The sequence below is a fragment of the Gymnodraco acuticeps genome, unplaced genomic scaffold (assembly GCF_902827175.1).
Source record: "Gymnodraco acuticeps unplaced genomic scaffold, fGymAcu1.1, whole genome shotgun sequence".
In the NCBI taxonomy this organism is placed as follows: domain Eukaryota; kingdom Metazoa; phylum Chordata; class Actinopteri; order Perciformes; family Bathydraconidae; genus Gymnodraco; species Gymnodraco acuticeps.
Genome location: NW_022989799.1, coordinates 3,366,087 through 3,393,438, shown reverse-complemented (window position 1 = coordinate 3,393,438; position 27,352 = coordinate 3,366,087). Strand labels below are relative to the sequence as shown.

General features: G+C 42.2%; 1 protein-coding gene across 1 annotated transcript in view; it reads right to left on the bottom strand.

The window, feature by feature from the left end:
* LOC117550931 (adhesion G protein-coupled receptor A3) overlaps positions 1-27,352 on the bottom strand; it is a 422,488-nt gene that overhangs the window by 298,818 nt on the left and 96,318 nt on the right. Inside the window, 4 exon segments of the mRNA XM_034223540.1 lie at positions 9,599-9,762; positions 10,551-10,622; positions 10,804-10,875; positions 13,165-13,236. Coding sequence (XP_034079431.1) covers positions 9,599-9,762; positions 10,551-10,622; positions 10,804-10,875; positions 13,165-13,236 — 380 coding nt within the window.

Here is a 27,352-nt window from a genome sequence, read left to right as displayed (position 1 = left end):
GAATCCAATTTGTATTGTTTGTTACATGTACAAGTTAATGAAGGTATTGTAAGGCGGAGTTGTGCGGCGGAGAGGCAGATGGATCCAAGCAGGTGAGAGCAGGGAGCCCACGTTATCATTGTAATCCCATAATGGATGCTTCAGGCCTGAAAGCAGCGCTCCTCGTCCTGCCTTTGGATTCCACTTGACTCTTTGTCTGTGGACTGTGCAGAAATTACCCTGTAATTGCTTTGGATTGTTTTGCCTAAATGAAAAACACATACAATTAGGATTGCATAGATCACTCCTGAGTGATCCAGTGGTGCTGCTGTCTGTGTATGCATAGACTGTGGGGGGGGGGGGGGTGGAGGACATGTACATGTTTGTAGACTGGGTCACAATTTGCTTATTAAATACAAACTGCTGCACGTCATACCGGGCACATGCACATACTTTAATTGGCTTGAGCTCCTGTTATTTTGCTTCCTAGAGAAGCAGCCTTTTTCTGTTTCGCTTTTTTAAATAATAGAACAAATGTTTTGTTTACGAATAACATGATATATGTGCATTGAAAGAGGTTATTCCCCCCCTGACAAAAGAAAACAAAAGGAAGAATGAGTCTATGCAGTCAACTGTATGTGTTGCCTCATCAGGACAACACAAACATTAAAAAGCAATACAGAATGCCTACTGCATTATCTTTACATTTGAGCATTTATTTTATAAATAAAGATAATTGTCACCATAAATTGGAAATGTAAAACTCATCCATGTATGACATTAAAGGAGCCCTTTCACACTATTTAGGGTTTTCCCTTTCCTGTAGTGTGTTATATAGGTTTGTTATGCCATCATTGGACTCCTTTATTTACTCCCCCAACATTGGACTACCTATGTTGCAAATGTATTATCTTTTCGATTTACACACAGCATCTATTGCACGTCTGTCCGTCCTGGGAGAGGGATCCCTCCTCTTTTGCTCTCCCTGAGGTTTCTCCATTTTTCCCTTTAAACTGTGGGTCTTCTCCGGAAGTTTTTCCTTGTACAATGTGAGGGTGTCGCTCTGGTTTCAGACAGAGGGTGAAAAGAGGTGCTGAGCACAGGCAGTATGAGAAAGATAAAGAGCTTTCTGAACATTAAAGCATGGAGACATGTCACAGTAGAGACACAAAAAGCTAACGAACCTGAACATTTGCAGATTTAAGGCCCCTTTAAGTGATGACACTCAATTTAGTCACCCACCAATTTTAAGATGAAATCCCTTGGTCATGTGTTTGTTTTGATTACATACAATGTAATATCTCTTTAACAGTGAAGTAGTAGTCATTATGGGCATATTTGTTATGATCTTCGAATATAGCCTTTAATGAATTTGAGCCCCGTAATGCATAATGTAATGTAATGCCACCTCACTTTGCACATACACACAAACGCGTATGGTACCCAGTACCGACCAATGATTTTTTTCATTCCAGAGCAATATCCCTTCATGCAGCAGATGTAAGGAGAAGAGGATGATGATTCTATCACACATGAGATACAATTATCCTGTGGGCCACTGAGCAGAGAGATAGAGCAACAGAGGGGAGACAGGGAGGGAGGGGGGAGATTGCCTGTCTGTAACCAGTCTCTCAGAAAAAGAAGAACATAAGACTCTTGGATTTATTTTTACAGTAGCAGCCAGTCAGCAAAGAGGCCATTTTGTTCTGCTTGTGCACTGTCGGCTGATATACCACACTGCAACAATGTATGTATTCATATTCTAATTAGTCTTATAGAGCCAATTTTTCAAATACCGTGCATATAAAGATGGCCTTTTTTAGACTTTTGTCAGCCTCTTTAAGCAAAATACAACACTGCTTAAATATATTTGTCATAAAATGCAATCTTTCTTCCTTAGATTTTTCCAGCATTCTTGTTTAGGTAAAAACACAAATAAAATGTGTTTTTCTTTCCTTTTTTTTTTTTTTATGATGGACGCCCATTTTCCAACTATCATTATAGGAAAAGTATTGCTGGGATAATTTTCAACTAAACTCTTGGGATGACAATTTGATGACAATTTGAGTTAGCCAAATGGAAAGTTAGCAGAAAGGCAATTGTATTTTTCCAATGGATCTTAGATATATTAAAGTAAAAGGGCTGTGTGGCAAACAAACATTTAGAATAAATTCACATTGACTATTGTCTTCTTGAATCACAAGAAGTCAAAAGCTAACGTTAGGTCAAAGACAAACCAGAATTGCATTACTACACCACAAAACCATTCAACTAAAGGCTAAAGTTAGCAGTCTAATTTAGCCACTTAGCAACCGCCTTTTTCAAAACCATGTAAAAGCTTCAGAGTTCACAAATGGGCTGTATACAGAGGTGTTTTATGTCGTCGATTAAAAACAGACTCTTGAGCTTATAATACCAAATAGTTTATCTTAGAAACAGCTAACATGCTAGGACTCATTCCTTCAAACTGAGCAACTCACTCCTACTTGTCTACCACCTTCACGAACAACTTCAGTATCAATCACCAGCTTAAGTGTTACATGCTCAACTAAAAGTGCTTTGACATAAATTGTAATGAGAATAGCAAGGCTCATTTATTTCCCCAGCACAGCATGACATCAGCTGTTCTGAGGTTTTGAACAAGCTCCTTCCTCAGACTCTAAGAGTTAGCTTGCGGATGCAACACAGGTGGTACACGAGAGGGCAAAGACTTGCACAAATACCTGTATCATGAGACCATTTATATGCCTGGGGGCTTTCTCTAAGCAATTTGGCAATACATCATTACCTATATTAGGCTTGTCAAATAGTTCAGAGACACGCAGGTGGAGGAGATAACAGTGGAGAGGAAAAGCTATCATCAGAATAGATCTACTTAATCATGTTCACACTTGTGCCAACCACTTGAAAATGCAATATTAGCTAAATTAAACCGTTTCTTGCTAATTAGAAGTCTCAGGACAGTCAGAAGTCATCCCTCTATCTTCTAATATCAGGGGTATTCAACTAAATTCAACGAGGTCCAGTTTGAGAAAATCTCCCCATGCAAAGGTCCGGAACATCAAAAATGTCTAACTTGCTTTATGAATTAGTGTGATATTGAAGTAGCTGTAGCTTTATCAACGTCTGCATGTAATACAACAACTGACTGCTAATCAAATAAAGAAAGTACAATTAAAAAACAACTATTTATTGTCAATTAACATTGAACTATACAGATATACAGTAAAATACTGTGGATATGTGTATGTTCCTCTCGGGCTGCATTTAAAAATAAAATAGAGAAAATAAATAAAATAGCTTTGAAAATATGTTGCATCTTAAAAGTGCTTAATTTTAGATAAATAAAATAAAGTGTAGCAGCAGCTTGAGTTTCCCTTTTTTCTTTGTTAACCGTTTCACATCATGACTACATGTCAGTTTCACGCGATTATAGAACAATATCAGTCTTTACACATCATAACAATTGAACCGTTTTAAAGTTTCTCTTCCTTTCCCTCTTATATTGGCAGTCCCTTCTCTCACTTTTTTAAATTCAGTGCGAGAATTGAGCTCGAGCTTATCCTGACAGGAGTTTAAATCTGGGCTGAAATGGTGTCGGGCCATTCTCATACACATGCAGGTGCTCATTGGTTAGCCCTCCGGTTAGCCTGCCCTAGAACGATATTTAGTCTTAGTTTACTTTTGATCCTGATGGACTGATCAGATCGGGCTCTGAGACTGCTTATTTTGTTGTGACCGTCAGTTCTGACTTGAGAGGGAATGTTTGGTCAAACACTTTGTGGTTTTGTCTCATAGTGGCGTGTTGGCACTTTTAATGAGCGCCACGGTCTCTGAAACAAATGAGACACACTGGTTCTGTGCTCCCAGTGGGCAGGATGAATATGAATGAGTCCCACTCAGGGTTAAAAGCTCTGTTTCTCACTGTCCCACTTTCCTCTTCTTGGAGAGCGCCATGTGTAACTATCTGTCTCTTCCTCCTGTCTGTCGCGTTACCCCCTAATCCCCACCAGGAGCGTCTGCGCTGCGTTGCGGCTGCGGCATTTTTAGCGATCGCGGCCACTCTAGTCAATGGTGCTATTCCACCCGACCCGCTGCGCCCGGGCTCGAAGCGTCCCAGAAGCTCCTCGCCGCAAGGGAATTTCTAAAATATAGGATGAATCCTAGTTTTGACGCAGCGCAGCGCAGGCAGGAAGTGGAACGTTCATGCCAACAACTGCGAGGCTGCACACACGAGCTCCGCTTCCGCAACGGTTTGAAACGCGCCTGTGGGTTATGAACGCAGGAGGAGGTCGCAGCGCAGCACAGCCGCAGCGGCAAGAGGCTTCCGGTGGGATCAGGGGGTTAAACACGGCCTGTTCACTCTCCTCTCTCTCCGCTTCTCTCTGCCGCTCTCCTCTATCTCTTCTTCTGTGTTTCTCTCAGCCTGTATCGCTCACCTCGTCGCTTTTCGCCCCCTGTCGGCAGCGGTTAAAATAGAATCGCCCCGTCAAAATTGAATTCCCCTATTAATGTATTGATTATAGTTCCGAGACGCAGGTCCGTATAGGTCTGGGTCCGGACCCGGACCGCGGTCCCGCCCTGTTGCCGACCCCTGTTCTAGATACAGACCTTTTCTTAAAGATTACTTTCTGTCAGAGCTCAGCAAATTACCATTTGAGAAACAATTCAACGTGAATGAAATAATTGGCTCTGCAAAAATGGACTCTCAAACTGAAGATGATGATATTTCTTAAATTAAGTCAGGATCAATTACTCCAACAAATAAGATTATAGCTATTCTTTCTTTATAAACACACACAACTTCAGTTTGTTGTCTCCCATTTGTTATGCATTTAGCAGTGGCGTTTTCTCCCGGAGGCCAAGGGAAGCCAGGCTTCCCCTGTTTTTTCGGATTGTAGTTATCATTTTAATAAATAAATAAAAACACTTTGTTTAGTTTCGGTAATTCTTCTTTGCTGTGTGTTGCTGTTCTTCTCTCCCCCATTCTCATTGAGTATTTTACAAAGAGTGAAACAGCACCCCTATAGATGTTATGGTGAAAACAGTAGATTGCACTCACTGTTGCGAGAGGAGGCCAGCTGAAATTGGCTCACCTTGGTGAAATTTTTTTTAGGGATTGACCAATCAGATGAGAAGCAGAGCGGCTGGCTTCCTTATTATAATAATAATAATAATAATAAATGGGTTTCATTTATAAAGCACTTCATATTTGACTTCAAATCCTGAAGTGCTAAACAATCCCTTGCCTCACAATCCAATCAAATCGCATCAACTTCAGTTCGTACTGTAACTGTCATCACCGCCGTTAGAAAGTAGCAAGCAACTGAAGCAAGTGCAATTATGGAGGGTGGAGATTTGAAGTATTTAATCAAAAATAATAATTTTACTAAACTTCCGCTATAGCAGCAACTACAAATTCAATCTGATGACAGGCCAATGCCCAAACTGGAGCTGTGTATATGGAGCAATTCAGGGTCATACGTTTTGATCATTCAAAAAATACAATTGATTTGAAAGTTTTATCCTGAACTTTGAAAAAAGACAATGATGTATTCAAAAATGATTTCAAGTATTTGAAATCATTTTTCAGGTGAATATTATTTTGATTCAGTTCAGCAATTTCTTTGAATAAAATATTTATTTTCAGATTTCACTTTATATTTTCATATTTTCATATTTGAATCCTTATTATTTTCAGTTGCAGATATTCGTTTCAGATTCAAAACAATTATTTGTTCAGTTTCAATCTTGTTTTTTCTTCAGGTTTCACATTGCTTTTCAACCTTCAGATCGTTTTTCACTTTCAAACTTTGGCCCTGAGGTTGCTTGGGGGCGGGGCCTTACCAAAGAGTAGTTTTGGCATCCTGAGTGACAGGCCTCCCTCTGTCATGTTTCCTTCATGGATGTTAGGAAGCACGAGAAATATAACTCAATACTTTCTATACACAATACTTCCGTGATTGGTGGTAAACAAACTGATACCAGCGTCAAAGTTCCGTAAGCGAGCTGTTGAGCATCGTAGTTGGCAAATATCAAGGTATAAGAGCAATAAACTGTGGCTAGAATGTGAAATTACGTAGCCTATCCGCGAACGAGCCAGCAGGTTGTTCTGGTGGACCTGACACACATCCCCCGCTGTCCTCACGGAGAGATACCGCAGGTCCTTCCTTCCTGCAGCGGTCATACTATACAACCAGGCACAAGCCCCTAGTATATGGAATGCCATTCAGCCAAATTAAATAAATAAATAATTAAATAAATACTAGGGCCGGGACTTTAACGCGTTAATTAAGATTAATTAATTACACAAAAATTAACGCGTTAAAAAAATTAAACGCATTTTAATCGCACTTATTTTTGCAACGCGAACGTTTCTCACTGGATGAGTTTCAGGCGTACCGATTATACTGGAGCACCAACTAACGTTCATGACTTCAGACAACAACAAACCACAGTGAACAACAGTGGGAAATGTTGTTTTAAAAAAACGGACCGGATGGAAGCGTCGATAAGAGCACACGGTTGTGTGCAATTAATGCAAAAAGGAATTCGCATATCACCGCAGCACATCAAGCCTCAAGTATCACCTCAATGCAAAAACATATAGCAGCTAGCGTGGACGTTAGCCTCTTTTATCGCGTTCACACCAAAAAGAGCCGGTACTAAAATTAGTTCATGAGAAACCTTTGTACCCCCACGAAAGTCCCTGCTAGAGAGCAGAGAGCTGCTAGAGAGGCAGGGACTTTCGTACGGCTCTCTTGTGAGAAAAGAGCTATATGTCTGATTGGCTGGGCGGATTGCAAACCACGCCCCGTAAAACTCCCAAAAAGTTTTGTGAAGCCGCCATTTTATTATCCACGCATTAGCATTATTAGCATTAGCCCAGCGCAGAAACGCATAGAGACTAATTTATGGCAACACAAAATAAAACATGGGAGCGGTGGAGATGAGGGAGGTGTCGGCGTTCTGGCGATTTACTCGGAAGGCTTCAGTAGAAGCTGCTGGGACTCCCAGCAGCTTCTACTGAAGCCAGTCCCCAACTCCGGGGACTTCCGGCCGGGGACTTTGGGCAGTATACGCCGTGAAGTGGTTTGCGGCCTGCCAGTAAACCCAAAGCAGAAGAAGAAGAAGTGACGTCGGCGGCTTCATTTGCCTAATCCACCCCCAAGTTCAAAGAGTTCTCATTAACTAAATTCTCATGAACCTTTGTGGGAAAAGTACTGCGGTGTGAATGCGCCTAATGGTATACTAAAATCCATGTGAAAAAAATTGCTTCTCACTGTTCTTAGGTCAAATATTTATATGTGATTAAAAATGCGATTAATTACAAAGCCTCTAATGAATTAGATTAATTTTTTTAAATCGAGTCCCGCCCTAATAAATACATATATATATAAATATATGCAAGCGGCAGCACCAGTCGGGATCTGGGCGGTGTGAACAAAGCGGGAGCAGAAAAGGGGAAACTGGAGCTGAACCAGAAAAAGCTCTAGCACGAAGCTAGAATGGGAAAAGCGCTGGTGTTAAAGTCGCATGAGTCAGTGTTGTGGTGCTGTTGCTTTGGTCTGGATCTGTGAGCTAACCACGCCCCGTTCATTTGTATAATATGCAAATGGAGGGGCGTGGTCTTACCAAATCCGCACAAGTCTCTGTGCTGAAGTGCCTGAGGGAAATCAACCACATGTCCATTTATTATATTATAATAAATGGAAATGTGTCATTATGAAATACAAGTCCCCTGAATTAAATAAATGTGTCATTATGAAATACAAGTCACCTGAAATAAATAAACGTGTCATTATGAAATAAATAAATGTGTATACATATTTATTGCCTCATTTATTTATTTCAGAATTTATTTCATAGGCATATTTATATATATATATATATATATATATATATATATATATATTTAATTATTTATGTATTTATTTATTTATTTCATTTTGGCTTAAATGGCATTCCATACTAGTAGACCACACACAAAACAACACAGACTATAACACCTCTTGTTGATAAATACCTGTAATATGTGTAATATGCCGTTAAATACTGTGCAATATATGCCTGGCTGCTAAATCCGCAGAACTGTTACAGGGTGTGTATTATGTAAAATGTGTAACTTTAAAAACATATATAATTTATTTTTGTAATCTTTAATACTTTTTTATGCATGCTTTAGGTAACAATAAACTGTCTTTGGCTATTTTTCTGCTGTAACAATGTATCCCCTGTGGGACTAATAAGGTATTCTGATTCTAATCGCAAAAACCAAGCCAATACTATGCTGCGTTCATGGAGCTACGTGGAGTGGGGAAGGACAACGCCTGATTGCGGATACTAATTTCACATTCTAGCACAGTTTATTGCTCTTATAACCTTGATTGTTGCCAACTACGATGCTCAACAGCTCGCTTAACGGAACTTTGACGCTGGTATCAGTTTTGTTTACCACCAATCACGGGAGTATTGTGTATAGAAAGTGTTGAGTTATATTTCTCACGCTACCTAACATCCATGAAGGCAACATGACAGAGGGAGGCCTGCCACTCAGGAGGCCAAACTACTCTTTTGTAAGCCCCGCCCACCAAGCAACATCAGGGCCAAAAGTTTGAAAGCGAAAAAAATAGATCTGAAAGATGAAAAGCAATGTGAAACCTGAAAAAACAAGGTTTGAAACTGAAAAAATAATTGTTTTGAATCTGAAAACGTAAAATCTGCAACTGAAAAAAATAAGGATTCAAATATCAAAATATGTATAAAAGTGAAATCTGAAAATAAATATTTTATTTAAAAAAATTGCTGAACTGAATCAAAATAATATTCAACCTGAAAAATGATTTCAAATACTTATTTTTGGTTTGAATACATCATTGTATTTTTCAAAGTTCAGGATAAAAAAAACTTAAACTTTCAAATAAATTGTATTTTTTTGAATGATCAAAACTTATAACCCTGAAATAGCTCCATAAGTACAGAGAGGAAAAAAGGAGTGAATCGGACGTAAAACTTTAAAGATCTCCTGATTTAGTTTGTGAATGACATGTATGATACAAATGTGTGTAATCACTCATCTGGTTACGTCATTACATTGACCATGAATGTCTGTAACCCATGAATGAGGCCCCGCCTCCCACGCTGTATCCAGTTCTTATTATACATCCATGGTTTAACCGCCTTTTGGATCAGCCATGTAACCACTTGACCTCCTGTACACCAGCATTTTATCCCCTCATTAGTTAAGATTCTATTTATATCTGTAAATCCTGGTTTACTGTTAATCTCGGTCTGATTCTTGTATGTCGTGCAATGTGTACAATAGTTCCGTTTTTTTTCTCTTGCCTAGATTAAAGTCCTATCTCATTCTTTTGGGTCAAACTTGAGTTTTGGTAAGATGCTTCTGCTTTGGACAAGCTGCCCAGGGAAATACATATTTGCCAATGATTTTAGATTTGTGACATTAGTATTAGCCACAAGGCTAACCCTACAGCTGTGCCGTGTCTCAAATCCCATAAGTACTTACTTCCATTAAAGGGCATTCACATTGAACAGCAAAAGGCAGCGATTACCCAGATGTTGTATTTATAACGGACAAAAAGTTGTTGTATGTCCTCACCACATCTGAGCTGCTGCTCACGAAGGTTGCGAAACTCCAGTCCGTGGAGCTGTGTGGGGAACACACACACCGTGTCGTTGCCGATCTTCAGCGAGTTGCTTCGAGCCCAGAGAAGCAGCCACTTCAGCTGACAGTCACAGAACAAAGTCTCTGTGCTGAAGTGCCTGATGGGAAAACCAGAGACAGTTGCCATCTGTGTTGTTGCTTAATTTGAGTGACTGTATTCAATAATGCAGACAGTTTGATTTCACAGGGAGAAGCAGGGTGCAATTCCTCAAAGTAATAACGGTTTCATTCAATAGCAGCTCCAGGGCATAAGTGTGATTATTTCACTGATTCACCTACATTTGACAGCAGCGTTACGGTAATAATTGTATTCGTACGATAATTATCGTATTTATACAATAATAATCGTATTTGTACGATACATTTGCCGTATTCGTACAATGTCCTATCAATTCTACCAAAATTGCCTTAGTGTACCATAAATAATCAATTGTTGTACTCTTATGAAAAGCCTTTTTTGAATGTCCAATGTGTTTTCATTTCCAAATAGGAAAACATGGATGCTACCTCTGTGTTTGAACATCTCTTCTCACCTGAATTAGCTTGCTTTGGGTGGCTAGATTTGTAGTTGTTCACAACATATTTAGTCTAAAATTAAATCTGTACGCCTGCGTTCTTGTGGTTATGTCTTGCATACGATAGTTTTACTGAAAGACCTTTAAAACTATGCTACAATAGTTTAACAATTAACATCTAGTTATGATGTTTAACAGTTTAGATATCATCAGTCACACCTCTGCCTTCCCTGCTATAGTCAACATATCTGCAATGCCAAAAGCTAATATCTCCTAGACTCAGTAAATAATGAGGTCTTAATATATTTTTAAGCCACAACTTAGAGGACTCAAAGTGTCATGCTCATGATAAGTATATGTGGTGTCCTTACAGCACTTTGAGAGCCACAAGGTGCGTGAAGATTCCCACAGTCAGTGTGGAGAAGATGTTCCCAGATAGATTCCTGTTGGTGGGAAACACAAAGACATTCATTCAGTCACTCTTCACACGCTCTAAATACACCCAACAGTATTTTGTTATACATTTAAATCCTACTAAATCCATATCAAACACCACATACGGTAAATACAGAAAATTAAGCATAAAGCTGTGCAATGTATGATTTTAATTTCCGGATTACTCACAATTTTGAAACGCTGCCCAAATCGAGAAACATTTCAGGCGAGACACAGCCGATCCTGTTGTTGGACAGATCCCTTTTGTGTTGGACAGAATAGATAAAGAGAGAAGAAAAATATCAACTTTATAGAGAATATTTCTGATAATGTAGTTCCCATGGCCCAACTTAGAACATGTGTCTGTATGCATTGGCCATTTGTAAAAAACAAAGAACATCTGGGAAAACTGTTAGTAAACCACGTTCATTCATTTACTCAGCTTCCTGTCCTGACCTTCCGTAACCTTTTATGCCTTATACCCATTGTTGGCACACACACATCCACCCACGTACACACACTAACACGTGCAGGCGCAGTATGCGAGTTTCTAAGCGCTGCCGCGTCCATGGCTCCGTGCCCTTGCACTCTGTAATTAAAGAGCTGCTTTGCTGGAGCAGCTGTGGGAAAATAAGCAGAGCACTCGAGTAATCACCAGTTGGGAGGACTTAAATTAGCACTCTGCTGCTCCCCGAGCTTGGCGAGCACGCGCCCCGAATCAGCACGGATAGCTCAGTGCTGCATCCCTGCCAACCAAGACCCCACTAACCATCAGCCTGCAATCATGTCACTCACTCTGGAGCCTAAATGTAGAAAGCCAGGAGGGTAATGGCCGGGGAAATGACTTGAGTAGGATAAACCAAAACAAAGAGAAAAACCCTTGTCCTTGTTTTGTACAGGCAAATCTTTTTTTGTGTGTGTGTTTGTTTACATGGCAACAAATACTTTTTTGCAGTTGTGAGTTTGAAAGTCTAAGTAAATATATAAGTAATCATCCAAATCAAGTAATTACAAATATTTGGTTTTGATTTTGTTTATCTGGAGATATTTACTCTTCCTTTTTTATTTACCTATATGATTGAATTAGTTGCTCCATACATACACTTTTTCTTACAGGCAGAATAAGTACAACAAATATTAAAAAAAGACATGCCTTAATCGTGAGCATTTAATCTGTTTTTTTATATGAATGAAAAAAAAAAAGTGTTTTTAAAAGAGATAGTTCAAAATTAACTTTAGTTTAAATGTTATTCATTACATTTAATTCATAAGAAAAAAACACACTTGCTCATTTCAATACACACTTTTCTCTTTTGTACTGCCTCACATGATTTTGGTATTAACAACAGAAGGGAGACTCTTAATGGACTGCTATTATAAAAAGACATTGTTCATGTTGTGAACCTTCAGCGTTGCTGGCTTACTCAAAGTGTATTTAATTTACATTCCGTTTTGAAAAATCCTACATCCAATGTGTGTGAATGATTTCTGCGTCAGTTTGCCTAATGGAGTTCAAATGTTGTTTAACATCAGATCCAAAATCCACTTCCTATTGCGCCTTTAATGCAACTAGTTCAAGGATTAAGGCAAACAGAAAGAAATCCAATGTGCCTTCAGCAAAGGCTACCAAGTCTCACTCTAACACCTCAACTGGCAGAAGATCAGTGGTTCTCATTCTGGAAATCTCAGTGAAGAAGTGAACTAATAATAATAATAATAATAATAGTTTGGATTTATATAGTGCCTTTCATGAGACCGACCCAAGGTCGCTTTACAAAGAAGAACAGGAGTAGAAACAAACATAACAAAAGGCAGTCAGATGAACAGTCAGACAGACAAAACAACAAATAGATTAGGGGCCAAAGGCCTTGGTGAACAGATGGGACTTGAGGGCCCTCTTGAAGGCGTCAAGCATGGGGATGTTGCGGATCTCCGCAGGGAGAGCGTTCCAGAGGGTGGGGGCTGCCACACTGAAGGCTCTGTCCCCGAAGGTTCGTAGTTTGGTGCGGGGGGTGGTAAGCAGGCCAGAGTCTGAAGACCGCAGGTTCCGGGGTGGGGCATGTGGGTAAAGGATGTCTGATAGGTACTAGGGGGCAAGGGCATGGAGGGACTTGTAGGTAAGGAGGAGGATTTTGTATGTTATGCAAGACTTGACCGGAAACCAGTGGAGGTGGATGAGGGTGGGAGTGATGTGCTGCCACGGCTTTGTATGTGTGAGTACCCTAGCAGCGCAGGGATACAGCAACTACAATGCTTTCCCTGTCCTTAACACCTCCTGCTGATGTGCCCTCTAGCACAACACGAGAACACAATCCTGCAGACCAGTGCCCCACTTTTGAATGCGTCCACACTAACAATTACATAGAATTTGATTAAGAAGGAGTAATGTGCCTTTATTTAGCCTCAACTGGAAAGAGGAAGCTCAGCTAAGGCTGAAATGATCTTATCAACACTTTGCCTCAGTTTCATTCCTCTCTTAGCCATGTACAGTAGGATACTTCAGACACTGCTTTTCCCCTTGTCCCCTGGATAATCCTTCATCATACTCACAGTCTCCTCAGAGCATGCAGACCTCTGAAGGCCCCGGGCTCCACCGTACTGATCAAATTATTTTTCAGGTCCCTGTAAGAGAGAGACAGAGTGTAGGCATCAACAATAACAGTCAGTGATAACCATATGTGCATATCCATCCGTCTGTCCAAATATCTGACAAATTAAATTGAGGAAGGCGATAGTTTTGAGAGGAAATTTGGCAATACAATTGTTGCTGAAAAAAAAAATGAAAAAAACAAAGCACTTTTCATTTTTATTTTGGCCTTAAAAAATGGCCATAAAAATGTACTTGAGCTCATTTTGTATTTATATGAGAAGGGACAAAGAACATCAATTAACACGAGCACTTTGTTCCATCATGCAAACGCACCACATTTAGCCATGGAACTTATTTGTTGTATCTGCAGTCCCTGGCAGGTTGATGGCAATAAGTTGGTGCATTGATGACATATTTTTGTAGACCAACCCGGAAGTTACCATCGCGAGGGCCCCCTCGACAAAGAGGATTTGGGATATTGCAGAAAAAAGCATTGTGGTTAAGTATTTATACTTAACATGTTTGTTCAGCAGGAAAATCTCATTACCTCTTAAAACACTTTATGATATTTGAAGCAAAAATAATATTGGCAGAATTAAAAAGCTAAAGTAATGCCACATCACTATAGGCTGAGGTTGGTATGTTGATGTCCAGTAGTTTGTGTTGTTATTTGTGAAAAAACGCGTTTTTATTACACACAGACATTTTACTGTATATGCCGACGTATTTTATGTCGTAGAAAAAAATCTCGTAAACTTGTGTTATCCACAGACCTTATTTCAGGAGTCTAAACACAAACAGATTCAAACAACTGTTGACTTCAAGACAAGGGAACCAGAAGCAGTAAAACGCTAAGTCATTTTCCTGGTTTAAGTGCTCATAAAAGAAGCCATCAAGATTATAAAAGCATAGAGCACACATGAGCACAAGCACAGGCCAAAATGCAAGAGCACAATTAAAACACATTAGCACAGTTAGAGCACATTAACAGCACATGCTTGCTAACTGTGTAAACCGGCGCCTTCCAAGAAGACATGGTTATTTCAGATGGGGATGAGGATGTTTAAATTGCTCGTGTAATGACCATACATGGTTATCTAATCCAAATGCACACTCTCACTTCCATTAGTTTCTGAGCATGTTCATTTCAGTTGAAGTCAACCACACCATGATTACCACCACACAGAGGATTTCAACTGTTCATTTGCTTTTAACCTTAAAATATTTAGATCAAGTGCACACATTTTAGCACTGTAAGGTTAAACATGTATTTGTTTGTTATACAAATAATTAGTTCCTTGTCAAAAGTTACCTGGTTGTTGGGGAGGTTACTTCCTGGTTTAGCAAAAGCTGTGGCTGAGGACCATTAAGGCCCAATCCCAAACCACCCCCTACACCCTACCCCTCCGTTTGCGCGGAGGGTCCGCCATATTAAGTGCTGTTCCAAACCAACGAGTGTGGAGCGGTGTGGAGGGGGAGTGGGCTATCAAGCCCTCAAACAGCGAGTCTGCAGCGGTGCTGACTTGAGACCGGTCTCTACCTGACCGGAGTCACGCTGTGTGTGTCCGTCAGGAAACAAGCTGTTGACAAGTAGTTCCAGCAAACATCCACTGATAAACTGCGATGTTAACAACCTCATGATAACCTCATATGTTTTTAACTTAGGATCGTACCTGTGTTTAGTCTAGAAAAAGGTAAATGTGTGCATTTTATTATAAAGTTGTGTATATTTACAGACCGTTGCAAAAACTAAGAGGCTTATAAACATCAGGTTTAAAACTAAAAGAGCTTTACAAACAAGTAACACAATTAAAGATGTTTGGAGTTTTATTGAAACCGTTACATACAGTTACGGCATTTCCTGTTTCTGCCGGAGAGAGGGGAGGCCGTCCCAAAGCTTGCTGCTGTACTTACTCCCTCCATCTGACAGGAGGGAGCCTCATTGAGCTGCGAGTGTCAATCCACGGAGTTCACTCCGTCACGGAGGGGTAGTGCGTAGGGGTAGGGTGTAGGGCGTGGTTTGGGATTGGGCCTAAATCATGGAAGCAGCCAATCGGGCCAAAACATTTGCTGTAATCGCAAGAGGGGAGTTTTGGCTTTGGTCAGTTGCTTTGTATTTTGTGGTATCCCATGTGTTTTTTGGTTTGGGCAAAACCACTTTATTGATTCTCTCATGTGTCATTGAAAGAGCCCAACAAATGTAAGGAGCAATTAAAATAAATGTGGAGTGGTATTATTGGATCTGAAATATGTATTTAATATTGAGGAAGGTGAATATAAAGCCTATTTTAAGTTGTTTAAATACTACTCTTTTAAAGAAGAGTTATTTATTGAAATACCTCTTCACAGGGGGACTATTTTCTAAATAAGCAATTGTTCTGCCCTCTCGCTTTAACCCTCTGGAGTCGGTGCACATTTATTTACGTATTTAATCATAGATTTTTGCTTGTAAGGAGTAGAAATATGATTCAGATATCTGTGGAATCGCTAGAATCGTAGCTTTTCAAGAGTATCTCCTGTGAGACTGTACCCAGGGCACAGCAGCCAATATTGCCGCTCAAAGCAGCTTGATTCGGCGTTACACTGTGTGTGATTGGTGGATTTGTGTGTCAGTCAAGGACATCTCGGCCGGCCGGCAGCCATGTCGGTCTGAAATGACCAATGGACACACTAGAAATCTAGGACGCTAGGGCACACTAGTGGTGGTGTTCCTGGCGGGATTTGAACTCACAGCCTTCCGATCTTCAGCCCACCTCACTATCCATTAGACCAATCACTACCCTCTCAAATGGAAATATGTGTTTACATAAATGGTGACCACACCGTTTGAGACCCACTGAGAACTTAGACTAAGTTAACTATCTAAACACTCAGAGAGTCCTTTACCTCACCTGAGGTTATCCCGAGCTTGAATGACACACAGAGACCAATCAAGGGCTTTGATTTATGATCTGTATGACAGTGGCCATGTCGGCAGGCCACATCATGTGGACAGCCAGTCACCCTGTGTGAGGCAGGCCACTTAACAGGCCAGAAGGAGGCGAGATCAGAGCAAGGGAGCGAGGGATCATTGTCTACAAGTTAATCAATCGCAGATGGCGTCGTGGTCACGGACGAATAAAAAAAATATATATAAAAAAAAAAATGTATAAAAAAAAAAAAAAAAAAAACTAAATGGGTCGCGAAATATACTTGGGCGGCCGTTAATATACCTGGGCGGCCCGCCCAAGTATAGTCTATGTGTGGGAAACCCTGTTATATATATATATATTTCTATTAATCATTTTCGGCCTTTCGGCATTCGGTTTTCGGCCAACTGTTTCCTATTTTCGGTATCGGTTTCGGCCAAGAATTTCCCATTCGGTGCACCCCTAATTTATAGACATGTATTTTATTTGATCATACTGTTCTGTACAGATGAGACTTTGTCATAGACTTATTTACATGTGTGTCTGTGATAAACTTTATGTGTAAACGTTATTTTGGTGTGTATAAAGTAAGGTTACATGTGTAGATGCATGAGATAATCCTTTATTTGTCCCACAACGGAGATATTTAATTTATTTATATGTGTGCCTGCCATTTGTGGGGAGTGCTATGTAGTAATGGGGAGGTGTGTGTGTGTGTGTGTGTGTGTGTGTGTGTGTGTGTGTGTGTGTGTGTGTGTGTGTGTGTGTGTGTGTGTGTGTGTGTGTGTGTGTGTGTGTGTGTGTGTGTGTGTGTGTGTGTGTGTGTGTGTGTGTGTGTGTGTGTGTGTGTGTGTGTGTGTGTGTGTGTGTGTGTGTGTGTGTGTGTGTGTGTGTGTGTCTTCGTAATAATTATTGTCCCACAATTTTTATTTGTTTTTACAGAGAGGTTTCACAGCTGCCTGGGCCTAGCTGCCCACAGATGACATTTATCCAGGAGCCTCCAGCTGTGCCTGCCACCATGTTGAGATCTACCATGGATCAAGGGCCTTCACCACTGCCATCCCCACCAAGCACTAGCGGACCAGCATCACGACAGCTGCCTCCGACGAGGTCAAGATACACCTCAGCTCCACCACAGCCACAGCCATCACCATCAACCCGGACAGCAAAGAGGTCTCGTAGAGCACACGTACCTCCCACACAGCCACCAGCTGCCCATGCACCATCACCCCCACCTGCACAGCAGCCAGCTCCACTGTCTTGGAAGACAGGCGAAGACCCTGACACTGCTCCCCCTGTCTCCAGGTTTCAACCTGCTCGCACACCCGGGCCACAGCTCAGCTCAACAGTATCAAACAAACCCCTTGACCTGTTCAAGCTGTTCTTCAGTGCACTAACAGTACAGACACTCTGTACCAACACAAACAAGCGGGCTGCACAGGAGATGGGAAAGGGTAAAACCTACAAATGGACTGACTTGACTGTAGAGGATTTCTATAAATACATGGGGCTGCTGAAACTGGACAATGTATTGGACTACTGGAGGAAGGATCATTTTGTCAGTGTATAATGAATAGTTGGTTGAAGGAAAACAAGTTCTGATGTTCAATATTGTAAAAAGTGAGATTTTGCAGTTATATTTATATACATTGTTGGTATTATAATAAATTGTTGGTTGAAAAAAAAGTTCTAATGCTCAATTCTTTTTTTTGTACACATCACATGAACCTTGGTATGTAATATGAAGTCATTATTCAGTCCTGATATATCTCAGTCCCTGCTGTGGTGAAAGTAGAGTGATTGACAGCTGTTTTACTCAGAATGCGAATTTATAAAATGTCAATTTAGACATGAATAACACATTTATATACAGTGTAATTCAAATATTTCACTACTTCTGTAATCCTAAAACTTTGGTAACCAAATCTAAAACACTTTGATCACATGAGTAAATTTGTGTTTTCACAAGAGTTTTGAAGATTTTCTGAAAATTGGATGTCAAATGTTAAGCTTTTGAGCTACTTATCTCATCAAACAGTGCTCTAAGGTGAGTAATTTGCATATATAGCAATACCAGAGATTGTCCTGAACATTTTGATATGTAACACATGGGTGCCATTTTAGAAGAAATACATTTAAAAGGTGATTTAAGAAAACATCTAAAAATCGAGAAAATACCCTTAGACTCCAGAGGACTGGTTTTGTTTTCTGGTACATTGTCTGTAACGATTGTCTGTATTAATATTGAATGTAATTAGTAGGGGAAAAAAGAAAAAAAGCATGTATTAATTTATTCATACAAACATTTATTTAAAAAAGTAAAAATGTTAATTGATTTATATATTTTATTTTTATCACCATTTCCCCGAGGATGTCTGTTCCACACTCCAGCATAGTAGGTGGTGGTATTAAGCCTAAAGCGCAAACGTTGCCATCCACCATTTAGAAGAAGATCAGTTTTGTTCAGGTAACACCTTAAATAGTTGCTGTTAAATCCTTTTGTATAGGCAAAGTTAGTGTGATTCTTGCTTTGAAATATTTTTGAATGCCACATTTTCTGGTAAATAAAAACCCAGTTTCCTTAAATCACATAATGTGTCCTTGCTGTTATATCTCTCACAGGCTCCGCCCTCTACTGGACTCTATGGGTACTACCTTATCATGCAAGCATTCACCTACTGAGATTTCTATGGACGTAGCCGGCCCCGGGGCGGGCCTACCTGAATGCGTGCGCATCTCACTTCCGTATAAAAGGAGGCCTTGCCTCCTGACCACCATCCTTTACTCTTCAGCGAGCGGAGGTGATAGCCTAGCACTGAGTCCGAGACGTATTTTTTTAGAGAAAGGAAGAAAGAGAAAGAAAGATAGCGGGCGCCGACCCCCACCACCTCTGCTTAGATAGTTTGGGGGACCAGGATATGGCCGAGGCGGTGCCATTTCACGTTCGCCATTCCTTCCGAGTCCGGCGTCCATGGAAGTCCACTGTCCAGGGCTGTACTCTCCCTGGATGATGATCATGGCGGCGGGTGTGTGGGCTACTCGCTCATTGCTAGAGATGCCCCCGCCTTACCAGGTCAGAGCGATTATTGGGCCGCAAGGCCGAATAAGTAGCTTGGTCCACGAGCCTTGCCCCAGGCCCGGTTCCCCCGGGGACCGGTGCTTGGTGGCTTCACATGATATAGGGTTGACCCTACTTCATCACAGGCCGCCGCCACTGCCTGCCTTGTGATGTCCCTGGGATATCACGTCGCATGGCATTTTTCCAAAGAGGACTGTGTTGATCTCCTGGGAGCCCCCGTCTTTACGGAAGGGCTCTATGGATCGATCTCCTTGCTCACGGGATAAGGAGTAATCGCAGCGTGGCTGATTCTTGCCCATCCCCAGCGGAAGAAACACTGTCCTACACTCCCCGCCCCCGCTGTAAACCCCAGTATAGGGAGCCAGCAGGTGGGCGTGTGCACGTGAGTGGAATAAACCGTGTGCTGTCAAAGCACTGTGTGGGTTCAAGAGACGCTATTGCCGGCGTGCTGTTGTCAGAAAACACACCTTGCCTGGTATAATAGCTCCGATTAATGCATTTCACCGTTGAATGGGAAATACAGCGTTAATACGTGGGCGCGCGGCCCTCGTGAGAGTGGCCGCGGTGCGTTCAGGGACCTCCGCAGGGGACGGTGGTTTACGTTTGTAAACTCCAGTTCTAGAGTGATATGTGTGTGTGGGAAAAATGCATTCAGTGAGAACGAGTGCATTTATCCCAGAGTAAGAGTAATCTCTCTCCACAATTCCACTTTTTCCCATAATGTCCATTTCGAAGAGACGGCATTGTGACTGCGTGCGCGGCCCCCCTCCCCTGAGGGCGGGCCGCGGTGCGTTCAAAGACCTCAGTAGAGAGAAGAGTCACCGCAGCGCGCGCTCCTCCAGGCTTTTCTGCAGACGAGGGTGACGAAGGGAGAGGTGCCGGCACGGAGATCTCGTGCCGACGGCGCCCTCCACCTCTTCAGCCCACTCCGTGGAACCGGCGTGCCGGCACTCACAGGGACGGGCTGCCCGTCTTCACGGATCTGACTGGCCTGGCGGGGGGAGAAAATCTCTCCGCCCGGGACGAGAGGGCGAATCTCGCCTCCTCCCTGTATAATGCACAGATCACTAGGTTTTCTAACAAGAATGAGGTTATTAAGGGATCTAATGAAACAAAGAGATGATGCAAAAAATGTAGCTCTCTCATCAAGTTATGAGTCAGATGGGCACATTTATAGAAGGTTAAGGAATTATGTTACAGCATTAAATACAAATAAAAAACAGTTGTATTATGGAAATAAAATTAAAGAGATAAAGGATGACAAGAAAAAACTGTGGAGTTTAGTGAATGGCATGATGGGCCGTAAGCCGAAATCCACCTCAACATATCTTGAGGTGGATGGGAAATTTTTTGACAAAACCAGTACAAATTGCTAATCATCTGAATGATTATTTTCTTGATAAAGTAAAACATTTGAGGAGAAATATGAATCAAACTATGAGCAAAAATTGAAGTAACTTGAAAGTTTGAAGTGAAGGTTTGATACAGCATATTTTTGGTATATTCATCTTAATGTCCCCTGATATATAAGAAGTGTGTTTTTATATATTCATGTGTGTACTTAATTACTTTGTATTTAATAGTAGCAGTTTATATGAACAAGAAGCTGGAGATATGAGAAGTGGAGGGGACAGAGAGGAAATACCCTTATATAGACATATGCTATTGACAGCAGAGGGTAGAATGTGTGTGTGTATGCATTGCAGGAGCCATAAGGCTGTATAATAACTGCTCAATTATACTGGTGTTTGTGTTTTATATTGATTTCTCTGCTGTATTCTTTCATGTGTGGGTACTAAATTGCTACAACATAAAGGGGGTGCAGTTATGCAGGACAGGAGACTAGGGGGGGAAGGGGATATTCTTCTTAAGATCTCCAGCAGGTCAGGAAAGTCTATGCAAGAATGTGAGATAACGGACTCCAGATGTGTTTTGCTACAACCGGAGAGACACTTGTTTATTATCTGGCTGGCTCGCGCTGGCGCTACGACACGCCATCTGTTTGCATCCCCCAATGAGATAACCTAAAACAGGGGTGGGGGAACCTTTTTCCTCTCAAGGGCCATTTCAATTTTTACAATATCCTCAGAGGGCCGTACAAATTATTGACCTTTGCTTAAAAAAACTAAAATCACAGCCCATTCATTTGGCCTTTCTTTCGTGCTGTGCAAATAAAAAGCAACCTCTTAACCCAGATATCTCACCATGACTCGTGTATGCATGCACATGCACGGTGTGGCGAGACCACCAAAACAGAAAGATATGGACACAAGATGTGTGCAAATGTATTTAGTTTCCTTTCCATGTGAACATGATTTAAGTGGGGGGGGGGGGCCTAACCTCCTCTACGACGGCATGCTCCCCCGGGAAGATTTTTTTTAAATGTTGAAGTTAAAAGCATCAATCTGGTGCACTTTGAGAGCAAAATTAGGAGATCTATGGATACATCTCTCAACACCCATATGAAACAGAACTGGAAGCAGATTTATTTTTCTTTATGAATATTTGACAAATCACTCTCCTTTCAAACTGTATTCTTCTTTATAAATAACAACTTTTTTTACTGTCATATAGTATTTTATACCTGTTAAACCTATACTTTATTCTATAACTATAATGATCATATAAAGATGTGCCTTTACCTCACTGGTTGTAGAAAAAGTGTCTTATATTCGTTAGCATAGCTAGCTAACCAGATGCTAATAACAACAAAGTTATTGAGTGTATGATCAGTATGACAGATGAACAGATCGCCACTGGGCTTACAACTAAAGACACAGACACGCAGAAACTGCGGCATGTGTACGGCTCCTTATCGGTACTGCAATTTCTGAAGTGCTGGAGTGGCGTTCTGGTGCTCTCCGTCAGAACTGCACCCCTGTCAGTCGAGACATATACCACGTGATAACACGTTAGGCTTGTGTTGTGTTCAAGGACCCTGACCATGGCCAGGAAAAACAGGCACTCGCTTGTTTAATTTTTTTGCGGTCTAGATTTCTTACATTTTTTCCTTTTTTGCGTGTGTTTATAAATTACCTCGAGGGCCGTACCAAATTGTCTCTCGGGCCTTATACGGCCCGGAGGCCGGAGGTTCCCCACCCCTGACCTAAAAGGAGGAGCATCTGACCACAGCTCCTCCTGTTTTGTTTTTGCATGTAAGCCTGTTCTGTCTTTGGTTCGGTCTCTTTTTCCTCCTGCTGCCAAGACGAAGTAAGTAAGATTTCCCAGCGGGAGGAACCAGAGCCGGGGTAATCCGGATTACTTCGTGATGTTGTGTTATTTGTGTTATTTATATGTGTCTTTTGCCATTAAATCAGCATATTTGTTATAACCTTACCAATGGTTTCTGTGAATTCTTCCTCTGTTAATCTGACCCATTCACAAAACGAACACGCGGAGCCGAGGTGGGTTTTAAAACCACTCTGCTACAACAAGTGGTGACCCCGACGTGATGAAAAGGTTTTTTTAGCAGCCAGCGGACGGAGGAAGATGCCTGGAATAATCTCTGACAACTAAGGATCCTACAACTGAAAGGTAAAACGGACGCCTGTTTCTATCGAAGGTCTGTAATTGGCTAAAGCTACATTTTAGAGTTGTCAAAGATATTTCCAAGTGCCATTTACGGTAAAGAATGCAATGCATAGTTTACTATAGGTAGGTAAGTTATAAAATAAATAAAGCAACGAGGTGTTAAGAGTACGGTGAAAGGCCCCGTAGGTTTTTCAGAATCATACGGCTAAACTCGTTAGCTACAAGTGAAGCGATGAGGTGTGTAACACCAGGTGAAAAACCCAGTGGATTTTTTCAGAAATCAATATTACGACATACTCATCGGGGAAGTTCAGTGGTTTTCTAAAGACTCCATCCAGAACAAACCAGAATAATGCTTTCCAGTCTCATAGGAGCTGCAGTTGTATTATATGTAAAAAATCCAAGAGCAGAAACGCGAACTTCAAAAGCCATTGAAATTAACGGATTTCTCACTGTCTTGTTCTGTTGGGTTTAACGCCCATTCTGTTGAAAGAAATATCGCATCTTAAAAGCTGAACAGACAGCGAGGAGGATATATTTATGTGCTTGTGAATACATAGAAGATATTATTGAACATAGAATAGCCTTAGTCAGATAAAGAAATACGAAGTCATTCTTGTTTCAAGAAAGCCCCCCTTCTCCTGAAATGCCTGACAGCTCCAGCCGGGGTGTCTGGTGCTCCTTTCACACCAACGCGTTTTCAGCTCGGCTCGGAGCTGGATCCTGAAAAGCCGTTTTTTCCTGTTCACACCGCAGCGGCGCCGCCTCTTAGCTCCGGAATCCGGTTCACTTCCAGCTCCAAAAAATTGTCGGTCTAGAGGCAAGAGCTTCGGAGCTAAGAGGTGGCGTCGCTTACGTCTCTCTTACGTCGAGGCGTGCAGGAAATTAAACCCACCTCCCCTGAACATGGGTCGACTGTCATGCCTGCCTACAAGCAGTAGTGCTGGCAACGCTAACCAGGCTTCGTGTGATTCTGTTTATTTGTACCTTACTTTGACCATCCGTTCACTGTTATTGATCATTGTGGAGAGAGGCAGACGTTTTGTTTTGTATTATAGCAGCTATCGGATGGAATCAATACATGGGCTGCACAGGTTTTCGTGTCCGACTATCACAAGTAGAATCATAATACAAATACGCCGGTAAAATGTGCCTGTAGAAAACGGTTTATGCCACAATAGGATAGCAATAGCAAGTAGTCAGTTTAGCTTTGGTTGCTATGCTAACATCACCCATTTTATACCAGAGAAACTTTCATAACAGCGTTGTGATGCCAAACAGCGTCAATTCAGACTGACACACATTCACTTAAGGGGAACTGGGGATATGTATCAGCTGCTTGTGTGAGTCGGACAGTGAATACTTTAGAGCGGCCGCTGCAGTGTGAGCTAACCGGGAGCTAACGGGAGAATAAACTCCCGTGGAAGAGCAGCCAACACTGCAGCGGTCGGTAAATGCCGCATAAACACATTAATAAACAATGAACCACGGCACTCTGGAGAAAAGTATAAGGTTGGAGAAGTCGTTATTTAATTTAATCTGGCTTCGTGTGATTAAAAGCAACACGATCATCGACCCGTTCCCCGTTGTTGTTGTGAGCGCCGTAATGCCGTTGAGGAGCAAATCAGCGATGTAAACGGTTACGTCATGACGCAGCAGCGGCAGCACCAGTCGGGCTCTGGGCGGTGTGAACAGAGCGGGAGCAGAAGAGGGAAACCGGAGCTGAACCAGAAAAGCTCTAGCTCAGAGCTAGAAAGGGAAAAGCGCTGGTGTGAAAGAGTGAGTGTATCCCCCCCCCCCCTTTTTTTTCTCTCTCCTGTTTGCTCTCTTCTTTAATGTCTGAAGAAAAATGAGTGAATTTAAAACAAGGGGTGAAAGATCAATGAGTGATCTGAAGTTGGAGTGAATAACATTGAAAATTAATAGATCAAGGTGTGATTTGAGGTGGTAGATATTGAAATAAATAAGAAACTATAATTTGTTGTTTTTAGCATAATTTTTGAGGGATACAGTTACGTCACATTGTGGTTTTTATGAGAAGTTTTGAGAACTGATTGTTACTATTGCATTGCATTGTGAATTTCGTGGTATTTGTCATTAACTGAGAATTGTACTTAATTATATTTCAGAGGAACTTAATTACATACAGTAACGTTGAGGGAAGGTAAAAAGAGGTTTACTGAGTATTTGAAATACATGCAGGTTAAGGTTCGATTCAAATTAAATATAATAGTTAGGGCCGGGACTAAAGGGTGGTGGTCCCCCTTTTTAAAAAGGGGGATCAGAGGGTGTGTGCCAATTACAGAGGCATCACACTACTCAGCCTCCCCGGGAAAGTTTACTCTAAGGTACTCGAAAGGAGGGTCAGGCCGATTGTCGAACCTCAGATTGAGGAGGAACAATGCGGATTCCGTCCTGGTCGTGGAACGACGGATCAGCTTTTTACTCTCGCAAGGATCCTGGAGGGGGCCTGGGAATACGCTTATCCGGTCTACATGTGTTTTGTAGACTTGGAGAAGGCGTATGACCGAGTTCCCAGGGAGTTACTGTGGGAGGTGCTGCGGGAGTATGGGGTGAGGGGGTCTCTACTCAGGGCCATCCAATCTCTGTACTCCCAAAGCGAGAGCTGTGTCCGGGTCCTCGGCAGTAAGTCGGACCCTTTTCCGGTGAGGGTTGGCCTCCGCCAGGGCTGCGCTTTGTCACCAATCCTGTTTGTAATATACATGGATCGGATTTCGAGGCGTAGTCATGGGGGAGGGGGTCTGCAGTTCGGTGGACTAAGGATTGCACCACTGCTTTTTGCAGATGATGTGGTTCTAATGGCTTCATCGGTCTGCGACCTTCAGCACTCACTGGATCGATTCGCAACCGAGTGTGAAGCGGCTGGGATGAGGATCAGCACCTCCAAATCTGAGGCCATGGTTCTCAGCAGGAAACCGATGGACTGTCCACTTCAAGTAGGGAATGAGTCCTTACCCCAAGTGAAGGAGTTCAAGTATCTCGGGGTCTTGTTCTCGAGTGAGGGAACAATGGAGCGTGAGATGGGCCGGAGAATCGGAGCAGCGGGAGCGGTACTGCAGTCGCTTTACCGCACCGTTGTGACGAAAAGGGAGCTGAGCCAGAAGGCAAAGCTCTCTGTCTACCGGGCGATTTTCGTTCCTACCCTCACCTATGGTCATGAAGGATGGGTCATGACCGAAAGAACGAGATCGCGGATACAAGCGGCCGAGATGGGTTTTCTCCGCAGGGTGGCTGGTGTCTCCCTTAGGGATAAGGTGAGAAGTTCGGTCATCAGGGAGGGACTCGGAGTTGAGCCGCTCCTCCTTCGCGTCGAAAGGAGCCAGTTGAGGTGGTTCGGGCACCTAGTTAGGATGCCACCTGGGCGCCTCCCTAGGGAGGTGTTCCAGGCACGTCCAGCTGGGAAGAGACCAAGGGGTAGACCTAGGACCAGGTGGAGGGATTATATCTCTTCGCTGGCCTGGGAGCGCCTTGGGATCCCCCAGTCAGAGCTGGTTGATGTCGCCAGGGAAAAGAAAGTTTGGGGCTCTCTGCTGGAACTGCTACCCCCGCGACCCGACCACGGATAAGCGGAAGAAGATGGATGGATGGATGGATGGGCCGGGACTTTAACGCGTTAATTAAGATTAATTAATTACACAAAAATTAACACGTTAAAAAAATTAACGCATTTTAATCGCACTTATTTTTGCACCGCGGAACGTTTCTCACTGGATGAGTTTCAGGCGTACCGATTATACTGGAGCACCAACTAACGTTCATGACTTCAGACAACAACAAACCACAGTGAACAACAGTGGGAAATGTTGTTTTAAAAAACGGACGGATGGAAGCGTCGATAAGAGCACGGTTGTGTGCAGATTATGCAAAAAGGAATTTGCATATCACCGCAGCACATCAAGCCTCAAGTATCACCTCAATGCAAAACATATAGCAGCTAGCGTGGAAGCTAGCGTGGACGTTAGCCTCTTTTATCGCATTCACACCAAAAAGAGCCGGTACTAAAATTAGTTCATGAGAACCTTTTTACCCCCACGAAAGTCCCTGCTAGAGAGCAGAGAGCTGCTAGAGAGCAGGGACTTTCGTACGGCTCTCTTGTGAGAAAAGAGCTATATTTCTGATTGGCTGGGCGGATTGCAAACCACGCCCCGTAAAACTCCCAAAAAGTTTTGTGAAGCCGCCATTTTATTATCCTCGCATTAGCATTATTAGCATTAGCCCAGCGCAGAAACGCAGAGAGACTAATTTATGGCAACACAAAATAAAACATGGGAGCGGTGGAGATGAGGAGGTGTCGGCGTTCTGGTGATTTACTCGGAAGGCTTCAGTAGAAGCTGCTGGGAGTCCCAGCAGCTTCTACTGAAGCCAGTCCCCAACTCCGGGGACTTCCGGCCGGGGACTTTGGGCGGCAGTATACGCCGTGAAGTGGTTTGCGGCCTGCCAGTAAACCCAAAGCAGAAGAAGAAGAAGTGACGTCAGCGGCTTCATTTGCCTAATCCACCCCCAGGTTCAAAGAGTTCTCATGAACTAAGTTCTCATGAACCTTTGTGGGAAAAGTACTGCGGTGTGAATGCGCCTAATGGTATACTAAAATCCATGTGAAAAAAATTG